The following is a 14328-nucleotide window of genomic DNA, read 5'->3' as shown; positions in this document are numbered from 1 at the left end:
ATCGCTATTTGAGTCGTTTTATCACTGAACGGGGGATTATTGATTAAGTTGGGGCTGCCAAGGGGATTATGATATTCAGAAGGGGAAATGCGCATGGTAATAATTCACTGAGTCAATGTAAATATTTTTTCGCGTTGGGAGCGCTCTCCCTAGGCTTATCAAATTAATTGGGGATTATAATGTCCACGGGGGGAAATAGACGTGATAAAAATTGTGTCAATGTAAACACTTTTCCAGATCTGAAGAATACGAAGATGAAAGAGTTTGAAAAAATTGATTTCGTGGTTTTGAAAAGGCATAGAGGTTGTTAAATTCAGGAATAAACGCATCTCTTCAAATTTTGAATCGTATTTCATTGAATAAAAATGTTTCTAATTACCTCAACATTTATTCCCCACAAAAAAATTAATCAAAAATTCACCTCACGAACTTTAACGAGTTTTAAAGGTTAAGAACCGCGAAAAACATCATAAACAGAATTTTTGTACGCATCGAGAGCGAAAAAAAATGACCACCAAAACAATGACACAAAAAATGCAATTAATCAGGCCAATCGAATAAATTACAACAGTTGCGTTATCATCGAAATTTAAATAGCGTCGTTTGACATTGAACTATAAAATTGTTGTGGAAGCAACAGTGCCGTGATATCGCACGTGCAACTGGTGATGATAAAATTGCAGTAATTGAGATTTTTAACCTTAAAAACCGGCATAATGAGCATGGAGGAGGCGCCAAAATCGGTGAATATTGTGTGGCGATTATTGGGAGTGCTCGGTATACGGAAAAACATGCTTAGAATCCAATAATACTCACATTTACGACGACCAAATCGGCGCACAGCTGTAACACGTGCTGTCAGGACAGGTGCACCACTCACTCTACGCGGCCATCTTTCGGCGGGAATTAGCCACCGACTGGCGCGAATTTTCAATCGACAACAGCAATTTCCACTTTATCCACTCACAATACATCCGACCTATTATCAAACACTCCATGCACTCCTGAACAAAAAATGAAACTAATTTCATAAACATCAAATGGATTGTGAATTTTCAGAACAATTTTTTTTTATACAATTCATGGTTAGAAATTCATGAATTTCAACTTTCACAAGAAATTCGGTAAAACCGAAATAATTATGTATTTTCACCACAGACCTTCCTACCTGACCATCGGACCAAAAAATCCCAGCAAAAAATATAAAACCTCTCTAATTTGTATAAATGCATTGTAAAATGGGTTCTTACCGGGAATTAATCGTTGAAGATGATTTTTTTGTTGGTTAGATCGTGGAAAATCATTCAGGGATGCTGTAAATACTGATTTGAATGCTGAGAATTTCTGGGGAATTATTATTTGCCATTGGATGTCTGGAGAAATCCCCAAAAAGTTGTTTCACAAGATGTCGCCGATGCAGACACTGAAATATACTCAACCAAACGCACGCGGTCGAGATTAAAAACGTCCGGGATCGCCATATTGTCTCACAGTGAAGCCTAGAAAAAACATTGTGTTCACGTGGAATCTCTCGAGAGCGAATAAATCCTTGAAAAAATACGAGATACCTTGAAAATAAAGTGTTGAAGTGATCCTGAGAGTTTGAACGTGCGGATACCTCTGTTAAAATTTCCCACAACTGCCGAATCAATTGGTAAGTGAAAATCACCGGCATTTATCGCCTCGTGCTTCCTCAGCTTTCTTTATCCCCAAATTCCAGATCAATTCCCCCAAAAATCCCGAAATATTCTCTCACTATCTCCCATTTGCATCCCCAGCGGTTGCTATTTTTATTGGCTATTTTTTTCTTCAAGAGAGAGCATTATCTTTGCCTCGGAGACCTCTTGGAATTCACAGCAGGCGAAATGCTTGAGAATATTTCGAGATGTTGCACAATATGGACGCGACTGAATCCCCAAAACGCAACATGTAGGACCGGTTCTGAATCGGTGATTTATTTATTTGGGATTATGTAATTTTAATGGGATCGGCGATTTTGGTTAACCCGGAAAAATTCTGTGTGTGAGAATGATGTATCACATCTGGAAATAGTCTGGAGAACTCCGTAGCACTGGGCCATGGAGTCAATGGCTTCTGCTACAATTTTTTTCTTCTGAATTCTGCGAATTCCGCCACTGATTTTTCAGAGGGAGTTAGAAACATTAATTTTTCAGTTCTAAAATCATTCGTTTCAATTTTATAGAAAAGAATTCTAGTAATTTTTTCGGCGAATTTCTAATAGGGCTCTAGAGTCATTTCTCCAAACAAAAATCTCCCAAAAATAAAAATGAAAATGAATTAATGAAGCTATACGTTCGACGGCTTAATAATGACTGTCATTTCGCAGACGACCGAATCAATTTGTCAACACAAATATTCAATCTCTCTATCTGTCCCTCTCTTGTCGAATAATTTCGAAATAATCCCCAGAATAAACACATAATACAGAAAAAAAAGGATGAACTGAATGAGAAGTAGAAATACAATACTTAGCTCCTCGCACATGAGATACCACAAAACAAATAAAAAACGATGTGATGCATTTTTAAATAAAAAAACATGCCTTCAATTTTTCCTCCACTCTATTCTCTATTTTCTGTGGAATTTCTTCGATATCCCAAGAAATAAAAGAAACCATTATGAACTGAGTAATTGTATTTCGCTCGTTAAAAATTTCAACTTCTATTTCAAGGCATGTTTGGAGTTTAATGATCAGCAATTTCCGTAATTACTTTTACGATTGCTGACGATGTACCTCAGAAGGTTGCATTTAGAAATAAAAAATACAAAAGAAAATCGAAAAATTAATGATGAGAAGATGAATAATCTCATATGAATCCAAAATGAAATATTTATTTCATCCCAGATGCATTCAAATATTTTTTATCGTTTTCCAACTCGATATGCAAATGAAGAAGGAAAACTGTAGGTATTCGTGTTCTCCCTTCTACCTGCTCTACCTAGAACGAATGAATAGTCACTTGGTTTTCGATTTTACGTTTTGTCTAGTTGAGCACTGGTCAGAGCTCATACCAACCGGCTCTACAGCTCTTTCCTCTGGCGTCTGCGCACTCCTCTTTTCTCCACCACGTGTCCATAAAAATAAGTAAACTTGAAAATTGAGAATTTCAATTTGTCGGCAACACTTCATGCATTTATCGGTCCCTCGCGATTCACACTATTAATTAAAATTACATGGAAAGTCAAAACTCCATTCCCCATCGAAACATTTTCACATCTGTGCACTTGTGTTGGACATTTCTCGACATTAAAATGGATTTTTCAACGGTAAGTTATTTACAACGAATGAAATTCGAGGATTTCGTAATTTTTCAGTTCATAAATCGGTCGAGCTCCTGTAAATAAAAATAGGATTAATAATTCATCGAGAGTATCTTATCAAGTTCATAAACTCAGATAAATCCTGTTATAATCTGGACCTCATGCAGATAGTTTCAGTAATTTTTACTGGAGAACCAGTCCCTCGCACTTGAAGCGAGTTCCCTCACCTCCGTGAAAGTTCAATTGCTTTTCAGAACATGTAGCATTCACCTCATAAACCCTTCATGATCCCGATAACGATTTTTAATCAGGCAGATAAATTAAGAAAAAGACAATAACGATAATCGATTTTTTGATTGGTTTCGTCGGTTGAAAAAATAACTAGCTCGAAGACATTACACCAAGTATTAAATGCAAATTTCCATACATTCCATGTGTCTCAGGGAAACAGTCAGCATTTTTTACTACGCGAAAAGCAAGGGGAAACACTTTTAACTGATAGCGAGTATTTTTTTTTTTTTGCGTTTGCATAATCGAACATTCTTGTCTGTTGCAAAATTCTCGTTGCAGGGCACTCGTTCTAACAATTCTCCGCGACTTTTCCGGAACTGAGTCAGTGGATTTTCTACTTGGAAAACTATAATGCAAATAGATTCATCGCGTGTACACCCGTCTAAATAAAGTCATAAAGACTCAGATTACTTCTCCTTGCATCTTGTTAACTCCGTTATTATTTCCGAAGCTAGTGATTTTCGAATGAAGTTTATCGGACCTTTTTTGTAGCTGATAAGATTCTCTACAAGAAACATCTAATGAATTTTTCCTTTAAATCTCTTTGTTCCCCTGTAAGTCGACTCTGGAACATGTCGATTGATCGAGTTCTGTTCCACTTGCAGCTTTTATCATTTACTCGGAAAATTAGCTACCGTGGATCAGGATCATGGCTATCAGGAACGTGCAGCTTGTGAAGTGGACCTTCCCCTTCGCCCTGTTAATTGGTTTATTCTGGTACAAACGTCGACGCGTAGATCGAGTTGATCCCGGTGGAAAGTCAAAAATCGAAAGAGAAGAGTGTGAGAATTCCTCGAACATTGATTCCGCGAAAAAGACGAGTCTCAGCGACTCCGGGATCAGCATCGACGATTCCCTACTGATTACACCACCCGTGAATCATTCCGAGGGTGGAACCAGCGGTTCAAGCCCGAGAAGAGTCAGTGAAAGTCTGGATATTCCCACGAGGAAATCGAGCTCCCAGGGGATCTCCATCAAATCCACTAAATCTGGGAGCAGTCCATGGTACACTGAGGTTGAGGATATTCCAGAGGTGAAGGGAATCGTCCTGGGTAGCAATCCCAAGTCTCCAAGCCTTGACATGGCGAGAAAAAATCAACTGGAGGTCCCTGACAAATCAGAGAAGGCCTCCCAGGAATTCACTCACGTCCCCCAGGATCCCAAGATCTCCATCGACGAGACCAAGACCTCCGTGCAGGCCATCTCCGACCGAGACTCGGCAAATCACAGTCCTGTCTCTGGAGTCCTCGATGGCAGTGTCAATGACGAGGTCAGGAGCGAGGGCAGCACTGATAGTGGAAAGGGTAGATAATTTTTTGTGTCTTTGAGAACATGAGAAAGATGATTTTACCCTACCACCAATAATTTGCCATTTAAAAAATATCTAGACCAAGAAATGATTTATCCAATTTTTGAAATAGCTTTTCCCGGTAAATTCATGATGAATAAAAATATTCAATTAAATTCATCTCCTTTAGAATTTTGCTATTGAATATAAAAGTACTTGATGATTATTCTAGGTGGGAGTATCAACGGTCAAGTGACCAAGCGAAAATGTGTAACAACTTATGAGTTCACAATGCCCCAGAGTGTGGTGGGTCGTATGATCGGTAAACGAGGCATTTTAATCCAGCAATTGAATGCCAAAGCCGAAGTTAATATATTTGTGAAACGTCATCCCACAACGAATCACTTAAAACTCTGTGTTATCGAGGGGCTGCCCGATAACATAAACCGAGCACTAGACCTGATAAGATTGAGATTCCCATTGAAGAAATTTCCGGAGGTGACACTCGAACAGGTCAACCTGACGAGTAATCCTGAGGAAATTCCCTGGGTCACTGAACTCATGCAACTGCACTTGGTGGATGGTGTGAACAATGATGTTATGGTCTGTCATATTCTGCAACCCGATAGGCTGTTTATTCAATTACCAACACATCCAACTCATCCATCACTCAGGGTGTTAGATTATAATATGACACAGTTGTACAATACTGTTGAGTCACCACCTGTTCCAGATCAATTGGCTCGTGAGTTTGTTTACCATTTAAAATGCATCATTCATTACTTCTGTATTTGCAGGAGGAAAGAGAGAAAGTAGACAATTGGACTTGATTAATAAATAATTCTCAATTGCTCGTTATGTTTCTGGGACTGAGCAATTAATGAATTAAATGTTTAATGCTTGATATTTTGCACAGAGGGAATGATTGTCGTTGCCAAGTGGTACGACACATGGGTTCGTGCTCTAGTGGAAGAGGCAGATCCTGCTGGTGAGAAGCACTTAGTCAGGCTTGTGGATCACGGGGGTTTCTGGACGTTTAGCAATGCAGAAATGAGGAAAATTAGATCAGATTATCTGACGTTGCCTTTTCAAGCAATTGAAGTCTCTTTAGCAAATATTAAACCTAAAAATGGTGATTTTTAATTTTTTACAAATACAATATTACGTACTAGGGTTTATTGTTATTTTGTACGTTTTTTTTTTATTGTTTATATAATCTTTTTAGGTGAATGGCAACCAGAAGCCTATGATGTTGTAGCCCAAATCTGTTCAAATAGCATTGGACAGGCTCAAATAGAAGGTTATATCGACTCAAGTATTTTTATCAGTCTGTATATTAATGTACCGAAGCATGGGGTAAGTTTCATAACCCGAATGAAATTTCCACGATAATCCATTTTGATTGATTTGATATCCATTATTTAATTTTATCTCAGGTGATATCTGTTGCACACGAATTAATAGCGCGAGGTCTTGCAGAGGCCGTGGCCTTTGAGGAGATGATACCCGAGCAGCCACTGGCTCAGACATGAATCTACGACACCTGAAGAAGAACGAAAAATGTGTGATTTTAAAGGCTTTGCCTATAATTCGTGTAAGTCCGGTAATTTCATTAGTTTAAACCGCAGAGAACTGGTGGATACGTGTGAGTGTGATCGTCTTTTCAATTTCTAAGAAAAATAATGTGTGTCTGAACATAACATTTCATCAACTACTTCATAAACTCATTTTTAAAGCCCAATTCCCAATTTTTGCACTTAACGTTGAAAGTTATTCCCAGTGAATGATATTAATTTTTTTTTCCTGTTAAAAATTGAGAGAATGATTGGCATTAATTCTGAGGATTGCATTCTTACCCATCATCGGCCATCACCGATTGATTATTGATTTTCGAAATGAAAAGATTAAAAAAAGTGTTTCAAAATGTTTTTGAAATTTCTTACTGAAAATTAAATCAATCTCTTCGATCTTTTGTATATAAATAGAGTGTATGGGAAGTGGCATTTTAATCTCATCAGTGCATGAAAAAAAGATTTTACTGGTTAAAATGCTGCATTAATAGCATAAAATCTCAATTACTCAATTAAAAAAAAATGACTGATTAATTATTCTTCATGATGAATCATTTTTGAAGACCAGGGAAATCACAATAATGTCATAATCTGCAGGAGTATGAATAACACTGGTGAGTGTCACTTGTATAAATGCAAAGAATATGAGAAGTTTTTTCTATTTTTCAATTGAAAATGAATTTAGTTAAGACACTTTTTTATACGCCATCCAAGTTTCTCAATTAAATAAAAATAACTCCGATACTTAGCAATTTTTGCATTTCAATGGTCGAAGCAATTAGACCTAGTAGTAAACGTTGAAGTTAATTTTTTAGGCTGAATTTCTGGTCGATACATCCTGTAAATATTGTAAACATCAACAGTTTTCTTTTTCACATATTGAAATATTTATACATTAACTAATAAGAGTAAGAGGAGAAATCCCAACGTTTAAGTGACAATGAAGAATAATAAAATAATTATGAAATATCCGAGAAGCTAGAGATAATATTAAAGTTCAAAATTGGATGAAAACATGAACAAATGTGCGAAGAAATTCTATGAAAATTCTCTAGTGTTAATCACATTCACGACGAATGTTCATCAATCCACGACGATTGACCTGCAGATTTAATAAATAATTCAGTAGCCAAGGGATAAAGGGGAACAAGTCGAATTGTTCTCAAGTTTATTTTTCGAGGAATATCTCTCAAATCTGAGAGGGGTAACGAAATTTTATTCAAGACCTTTTTTGTAGAGCGTAAACTTCAAGGAGCGCTACAAAAAAGCTTCTTACTGAAATTTTCCTGCTTTTCTCTGACCCAGAGATGTATCTCGAAGAAATTGACTATTAGATAAATGGATAAGTCGGCTGGTTCTTTAGTGGTTTTCGAAAAATACCTCCGAACCCAAGAAAAATAGCGAAATTCTACGCAAAACCTTTTTTGTGGAGCGCAATAAGAGCTACAAAAGAGGTTTCAACAAATTTCGGTACTTCTCTTAAATGCGGGAATTGAACGATATTGTCCCTCTTCACTACTGATTAAATCACATTTTTGAAGACTCTGTGGCCACTGGGAGCTGGGAATCCAAATGTCGCGTTGTGTTATTCATAGATACATGGATAAAAAAAAATGTATTATTGTTAAAAATTTTCTTTCTATAAGTTCACATATATTTTTTTGATACAGAAAAATTTAACTCAGCCTTTTGATAAAGCATTTACTATCTTCACAAAAGTAAAACAAAAAAAAATAAAAACTCGAACTGATTTTTTATGCAAAAACTAAAAAAAATAGAGGAGGTAGAGAGTTCATAGCAGTTGTCGATGAATTTCTGGGAATTGCCAATGTTTTTTCATAGCCCAGCTTGACCTTCCAAAAAATGTTGAATGTTAAATACTTGATACTTAATATTGTTGATTTCTGATGTGAAATAAATATTTTTCTAGGGAATTATTACTAAGATATGGCCAATAAACATAAATTTATATTCGTAACGCGTCATTATCAGCGAGATGTTAACATAATTATCTTAATTTGATTATTCAGATGTTTCTCTCTATTCTCTAATGAAGCACAAGTGGTGCTGGCGAAATTCATAGCCCTTCGATTATTCATTTTATTGTATATAGAGAATTGTGAAATTATCATCTCAATGATAAGTATAACGACCCAGCTGTCAGGTTGTAGGATAATCTAGGGTTTATTTTCACGTGTCATTTATCAATAAATAAAACTGGTTTGTATGTAAATATATCGATGTAATGTCTCTGGCGTTTTCATTAAATATTCACCGTTTTAATTATGATTATCCGATCAGTCTCCCTTCAATACCCAGATAAGGAATTGATTGCGGGATAGTGCATTCTCATCGACTTGCAGCGTTTTCCGTCGATCCAGAGGCTGTTCTTTTTGACGAGCAATTCATTTTCTAATTTTTTCCGCAATTCTATTAACGAGTCTGTCGAGTCACATGCCATTTTCACTTGACCTGAGAGAGCTGTCGTACCTTCTGCGACATTCTTCACCTCGTCGATGAGCCTAAGGATCATTTTAAGTCGTCATTAATTAATTTAACATAAAGAAACGCTGTTTTACCCATTTTGAGAATGATCCCTGCAACTCTCGATATTTTCTCGAATGAGTCTCATACCCAGACGAGTCTGGGCGCATTTCATAGGCCCATCGATGCCCCTGATAACTGCATTAGTCTTGTTTATGAGCATATCGTTATCTGCAAGTCTCTTGAGACACTGAAATTATTTTTTTATTGAGGAAAGTGTCTTCTGGAGGCATGAAGTGAAAATTTACGTTATTTAATGCGGCCTCGAGGCGTCGAATTGCTTCAGTGAGCTCCACGATCTGATCTGCCAGTGCCATTTCCACAGCGGCTGCTTGTCTTCGTAAATCTTTCAGACAAGTAGAGGAATTCTCGATCATATTCGCTCGCAGTACTTGGGATCGATTTACAGCGGTTTTTGCGTAAATTATTGACTGTTTCACGAAAGTTGTGTGTCCTTCGGGAGATGATTGGCTGACGGGGAAGATCAATTGATTAATTTTTATTACTCAACCAGAAAAATTGATTAATTGGGATTTAATGAGATTCGCGCACTCTTGAGAGACCTGTAGACTTCCTGGTTTCCACTGGAGTCCCTCTGAGTCATTTTTAAGACCGACACAAGTCGAATCGATGTCGTAAGTCTGGGATTTATCAGACCAGTCGTGCTCTAGTCTCTGTTTCGCATCTTTCAATTCGATTGATTGCATTTTCGTCTCGTCGATGCAACGGGTGTACAAATTCAGGATATCGTTGCACAATTTCTCCTCCTGGAACACGCCTCAAATTATTCTCGGAGGGGTACAGGATTTCTTCACGTTTACCTTTACAATTTCCTCTGCCAGAGTGTCATGCACTAGGTCTGAGTGCAGCCGCGAGTCCCTGATCCTCTGAATATCCCTGTCCATGTTTTTTATTGTTTCAACGGCTCGAAAACAATTCGATAATCTTCCGATTTCCCCTTGAATTTTTAATATTTCAGATTCCACTTCCTCCCCTACGAATTTTAATTCTGTCTTCCAGTGAAAAATTTCTCCAGCTCTGGATCGTAATAGGAGACTATTGTCCAGCTGTTGCTTATCGATTTGTGAACAGATTTGAGATCCCAGTAAATTTGTTTTGTACTCGTGATTTCTAAGAGAAATTTCTAAATAATTATTTATTTTCAAAAGGGATGTTATCGATATTCGGAAGGTTCGTATCATTGACTGCTTACTTAGCCTCACGAATTTGATAAGTCGAGTCCTTGAGAATCTCCTGATGTCTGTTTCGCCACTCTGCAGGACTATACCGAGATATGGTGAAATTACCAACCGTTGGTCTGGTACCCGTGAACCTGGGGAGAGCTGTCCACCTCTCCAGGGGTGGATCGCAATCCTCCGCCGACGCCGACTCCCCGAAACTCACCATCTCCTCCTAAACCCACCCCAATATCCATCCACATCAATTCTCCGTATATCTCCACAACAAATGATTTTTCAAAAAAATACCCGAGGACTTTTCAATAGCTGATTAAATTTCCCACAATAAATGTCCTATACATGTTCCTCCTAAAATCCCCCATTGTGGTGATAATTCCTCATTTACCAATGGCTTAATTTCCACGTTTGGAAAAAATTCAATAATCAATTTCACAATTATTCCTCTGCATTCTCACCTCTCCACCCGGTGAATCATCTCCAACATTATCATGTCGAGGCTTTTCAGGACAGAAAGAATTTTTTTCCTCGCAGGAATTCCCGGATTTTTTTTCATTTCTACTCAAATCCTTGAATTTTTCATTACCTGTCAATTCCTGGGGCTTTCGAATTTCACAGATCGTCGAAACCCCCTGCCCCTTCATATTCATCGAAAAATAACGATGAGACTAACTCGAAATAAATAATAAATGAGCATCAGTGATTTTATTAAAAAAAAAACAAAACAAATTGAGAGGGTTACAAAAGAGCGGTAAAAGCGCAGTGATAAGAGGTGATCTGAGGGGATTAAATATTCCATTGTAAGCGATTTGGGGCGAGTGTTCTTGGTGGATTTTACACGAGGCCGGATAATACTTCGGCAGAAGGGTAGTAAGATCGTAACAATTGTCCGCGCTCTTTGTCCAAAAAGAGTGTTTTCCTCTTGACAAATATTTCACGTTCCAGGTCACTCCGGGATTTCACCAGAGCCGCTTGAGTTTCCTCTGCTCTCTGCAGCTGACCCGACATCATCGACAATTCCTCTCCAATTGTTTTCACTTCCTGGATCAATCTGTAATTGAAAAGAATTTTCCGCGATGGAGATTAATTAATCAGGTGAACCGCGAAATTTCATACCCATATTGAGGCTCATCTCGACAACTCTCGACGTTTCTACGGTACAATCGTTCACTCAAACGTGTCTGAGCTACTTTCAGTGCTTCATTGAGACCTTTAGCCGCCCCTCGAAACTCCTCAATCAAATTTTCCGTCGCTGAGAGTTGATTTAAACACTGGAACATGAAATTTATTCGGTATTCCTTCAGTTGTATGAATAAAATATAATTAAGGAAACCCAAAAGTGCAATTTTGGTTTTCTCACTTTCGAGAGTTCTTTCTCCAATTGCTGACACGCTTGCTCGGTCTGAGTAATTTTTTCCGCCAGTTCTTTATCCACTAGCATCGCCTGATTCCTCAGGTCCTTGACAGCCTTCACGAAAATTTCGTCCAGGGTTTTCCTGAGGGAAATCGACCTCTGTCTGACTGCCTCAGCATTTTCCAGGGCTTCCGAGGTGAAGTGGTCGTAGCTCTCGGAGGTGGATTGCCTTGAGAAAAATATTTTGTCAGGTATATTTAATATCAATAATCATTCAACCGATTCAACCGATTCAACCGACTCTGGAGGAACTCTCGTAGCTCCTGGTCTCATCAGAATCAACGGAGAAGTGTTTGTCAGGCTCACGCAAAAGGAGTCGATCTCGTAGGCATCGAGTTTATCCGTTAAATCGAACTCCAGTCTTGACTTTGCTGTCTTCAACTCTTGAAGCTGATACTCTATCGATTCTCGTGTTCTCGTGAGGGTGTTCCTCACTTCGTTGCACAAAGCAACTTCCTAGAAGCCCAGATTAACACATCCCCTTAAATAATTCAAGACTCGTCACTAGAAATTTTGTCCGATAATTACTTTAACCAATTCCTCCTCAACTCTGTCTCTAACTAGATCGGGCTCGAGTCGTTTGCACCGCATGTCCAGGAATTCTCCAGAGATGGACTCGGGAAGTGTCAGAATGGAGAGAGACTGTTTGACCCGACGAAGCTCACCCTCTAGCAACTCGATCTCATCTGTGATCTCGTGGAGTGCCTTCTCCAGCTCAGTTTTCCACCGGTGTATCACACTCGCACGTTTGCTCAATTTATCCCGATTTTCCAGCTGCACTTTGTCAGTATTTTTATAAATTCTCGTGTTGTTCTCCCTCGTCTTCTCAGTTACGAATCTGGGGAGAAAATAATTCTTCTGGAATTGTTAAATTAATGGGAATTGAGGTTTTGTTACCGAGCCTCGTCGATGGTCTTGCAATTATTATCGAGAAATGTCTGATTATGTGCCCTCCACTCTGCTGGACTGTATCTAGTGACGGAGTAACGATCGACGACAGGTCGTACGCCTGTAATTCCACCCGTGGGAGTTAAAACGACACGACCAGTTGCCCACGGGCCAATTGGATCCACCAGCTCCTCAATATTACGAGTAACATCATCACTGGCTTGGGGCAAGTAAGGCGGTGGAGATTTTCCTGTCTGGTTCATGCGGGTTTCCAAGACATCCACCGCTGGGTCAACCCCCGACACCTACCCCACATTGTCAAAGCAGGAATAAAAATTCAGCAATAATAAATCAGCTAGAAGTACTCAAATCATTAATTTGCAATCGATAAAAAAATTGTAGGAAGCCCTTGAAGGGGTTGGGGATGATTTTTTTCTCCGTGGATTTACAACTTATGTGAGGTTTTTCTAGTCTTACCCGTCTTACCCCGCAAGGTTCTATCTCCTTTTGAACCTTCGCACCCTCGTTGAGGTTACACCGCTGCTCCCTGACTCTTCCAGGATCGTTACCGGCGCACCGCTCGTCCAGAGAACTCCTCTGCAACATCACGAGGCCCTCGACACGAATTCGAATGATAAGTTAGTCGGTGTCTGGGTCTTCGGCAAATGGATTTCCGAGGTGAAACAACACGCGAGGGGTTCACAACACGCAATAACTTCCCTCCGTTATTTGGGGTGGAGAGAGACGTTACCAAGGTGGCATTGCACCTGGAGAAGCTAACCAGCTTCCCTTATCGATCACAAACTTCACCGGAACTAAGCTGCGAACCCAATCCCTTAGTTCCCGAATAAACAACTAGTTTTTCTGATAAACTAATAACCATTGCTTTAGGTTAAAAAAATCTGACGAATATAAAAATGGAATTCTATTATTTCGAATAATTCAGGGTTTTTAATTGAATGGTTATAATTAATCATTGATAATAACAGTAATTTCTATTGTTTTTTGGATGAGATGAGGAGGGGAATCGAATGGTCCTTCAAATTTTGATACGTAAAATCTGTTGAGTCAGCTGTAGTGGGTGGTGGATAGGGGGCAGATGGTGATGGGCTGAGGGGTGATGGGGTGAGGGTGAGGGTGGATTTAGTCGTGTGGAAAACCCAGGAATCCAAATCCCGAAACGTCGGTGAGCGGTTGCCGAGGGTTTTCGAGGCGTGCCTGACAGGGTGGTCAGAAGGCCTCGTTGAGTTTGTTCAAGCGAACAACGAGGCTCAACAGAACACACACTGACCCATACCAACTTCACCCTGTGGGGTACAGTGTCATCCCAATCCTTGCAACACTCTTCGATTTTCCTAACCAAAACCCACCAACCGAAACTCCAAGCGTGTCACCAATACACTTTTCTCTGTTTGAGAATAAACTTGGCAGTCTCAATTTCACTCCGATATCACTGCAAATGTTATCATTTTTATCAGTCGACCAATTCATTTCCTCCGGTATTTTTCAATTAATTCATTTCACTGAATTCATCATTTCTTGTCTTTCACTCAATGTCAATTATTTATTATTGATTAGTGAGTAGTGCAATGGGGATATTTTTTTAATGGTTTTTAATAAAAACGAAGGAAATTCATAATTTTCCTTTTATTGCGTCTTAACGTTGAATTTTTATTCAGTATATTAATACCAAAAACTGTCTGAGCATTCGCCCCTTCCTTGAAAACCATCAGACCCTGTGAGCGCAGTTTTATGATGCGTAACCAGCTTATATAAAACGGTATAAGTACGAAAACATTCCACCTGGCTGAGTGCCGCTAGGCTCCCCCGATGCAGAATAAATTCACTCGAGTT

The 14328-nt window shown here is 38.9% G+C and overlaps 4 protein-coding genes across 5 annotated transcripts in view; 1 reads left to right on the top strand and 3 right to left on the bottom strand.

Moving 5' to 3' along the window:
- The window catches only part of LOC105272057 (tubulin polyglutamylase TTLL4), a 68992-nt gene extending 68100 nt beyond the window's left edge, over nucleotides 1-892 (bottom strand). The window contains exon 1 of the mRNA XM_011313938.1: nucleotides 817-892. The gene's annotated coding sequence lies outside the window, so the exon portion shown is untranslated. The remainder of the gene's footprint in view (nucleotides 1-816) is intronic.
- Nucleotides 893-1406: 514 nt separating this feature from the next.
- On the top strand, nucleotides 1407-8175 carry spoon (spoonbill). The gene is made up of 6 exons (XM_011313934.1): nucleotides 1407-1654; nucleotides 4179-4877; nucleotides 5094-5606; nucleotides 5778-5993; nucleotides 6087-6217; nucleotides 6298-8175. Exons 2-6 carry the CDS (start codon nucleotides 4223-4225, stop codon nucleotides 6391-6393), a joined length of 1611 nt encoding a protein of 536 aa, XP_011312236.1. The 5' UTR covers nucleotides 1407-1654; nucleotides 4179-4222; the 3' UTR covers nucleotides 6394-8175.
- A 169-nt stretch (nucleotides 8176-8344) lies between these two features.
- LOC105272052 (tektin-4-like) lies at nucleotides 8345-10833 on the bottom strand. 2 transcript variants are annotated; one of them, XM_011313931.1, is made up of 7 exons: nucleotides 10631-10833; nucleotides 10190-10389; nucleotides 9798-10107; nucleotides 9529-9743; nucleotides 9225-9447; nucleotides 9012-9166; nucleotides 8345-8954 (listed from the first exon to the last, which is right to left on the bottom strand). In XM_011313931.1, the coding sequence occupies exons 1-7, from the start codon at nucleotides 10820-10822 to the stop codon at nucleotides 8741-8743; spliced, it is 1509 nt and encodes a 502-aa protein (XP_011312233.1). In that variant the 5' UTR covers nucleotides 10823-10833; the 3' UTR covers nucleotides 8345-8740. The 2 variants fall into 2 exon arrangements, with proteins under 2 accessions (XP_011312233.1, XP_011312234.1); XM_011313932.1 differs by having other exon boundaries at nucleotides 10759-10818.
- Nucleotides 10834-11005: 172 nt separating this feature from the next.
- Nucleotides 11006-13026, bottom strand: LOC105272051 (tektin-4-like). Its single transcript, XM_011313930.1, has 7 exons — nucleotides 12952-13026; nucleotides 12484-12779; nucleotides 12115-12424; nucleotides 11828-12042; nucleotides 11533-11755; nucleotides 11289-11443; nucleotides 11006-11223 (listed from the first exon to the last, which is right to left on the bottom strand). The coding sequence occupies exons 2-7, from the start codon at nucleotides 12735-12737 to the stop codon at nucleotides 11007-11009; spliced, it is 1374 nt and encodes a 457-aa protein (XP_011312232.1). The 5' UTR covers nucleotides 12738-12779; nucleotides 12952-13026; the 3' UTR covers nucleotide 11006.
- Nucleotides 13027-14328: the final 1302 nt, after the last annotated feature.

The sequence above is a fragment of the Fopius arisanus genome, unplaced genomic scaffold (genome assembly GCF_000806365.1).
Source record: "Fopius arisanus strain USDA-PBARC FA_bdor unplaced genomic scaffold, ASM80636v1 scaffold00135, whole genome shotgun sequence".
NCBI lineage: Eukaryota > Metazoa > Arthropoda > Insecta > Hymenoptera > Braconidae > Fopius > Fopius arisanus.
Note: the sequence above shows the minus strand (reverse complement) of the source record. Positions and strands in the feature narration are given on the sequence as shown.

What these genes read in the sequence shown, in the direction of transcription:
- spoon (XM_011313934.1), top strand. Translation starts at nt 4,223, where the DNA reads ATGGCTATCAGGAACGTGCAGCTTGTGAAGTGGACCTTCCCCTTCGCC. An exon ending in TGTTCCAGATCAATTGGCTC is followed by an intron (nt 5,607 to 5,777) that starts GTGAGTTTGTTT and finishes TATTTTGCACAG; the next exon opens with AGGGAATGATTGTCGTTGCC. An exon ending in TTAATGTACCGAAGCATGGG is followed by an intron (nt 6,218 to 6,297) that starts GTAAGTTTCATA and finishes ATTTTATCTCAG; the next exon opens with GTGATATCTGTTGCACACGA.
- LOC105272051 (XM_011313930.1), bottom strand. Translation starts at nt 12,737, where the DNA reads ATGAACCAGACAGGAAAATCTCCACCGCCTTACTTGCCCCAAGCCAGT. An exon ending in TTGAGGAGGAATTGGTTAAA is followed by an intron (nt 12,043 to 12,114) that starts GTAATTATCGGA and finishes CTGGGCTTCTAG; the next exon opens with GAAGTTGCTTTGTGCAACGA. An exon ending in CGAGATGAGCCTCAATATGG is followed by an intron (nt 11,224 to 11,288) that starts GTATGAAATTTC and finishes TTTCAATTACAG; the next exon opens with ATTGATCCAGGAAGTGAAAA.
- LOC105272052 (XM_011313931.1), bottom strand. Translation starts at nt 10,822, where the DNA reads ATGAATATGAAGGGGCAGGGGGTTTCGACGATCTGTGAAATTCGAAAG. An exon ending in AGTCTACAGGTCTCTCAAGA is followed by an intron (nt 9,448 to 9,528) that starts GTGCGCGAATCT and finishes CTTCCCCGTCAG; the next exon opens with CCAATCATCTCCCGAAGGAC. An exon ending in AGGGATCATTCTCAAAATGG is followed by an intron (nt 8,955 to 9,011) that starts GTAAAACAGCGT and finishes AATGATCCTTAG; the next exon opens with GCTCATCGACGAGGTGAAGA.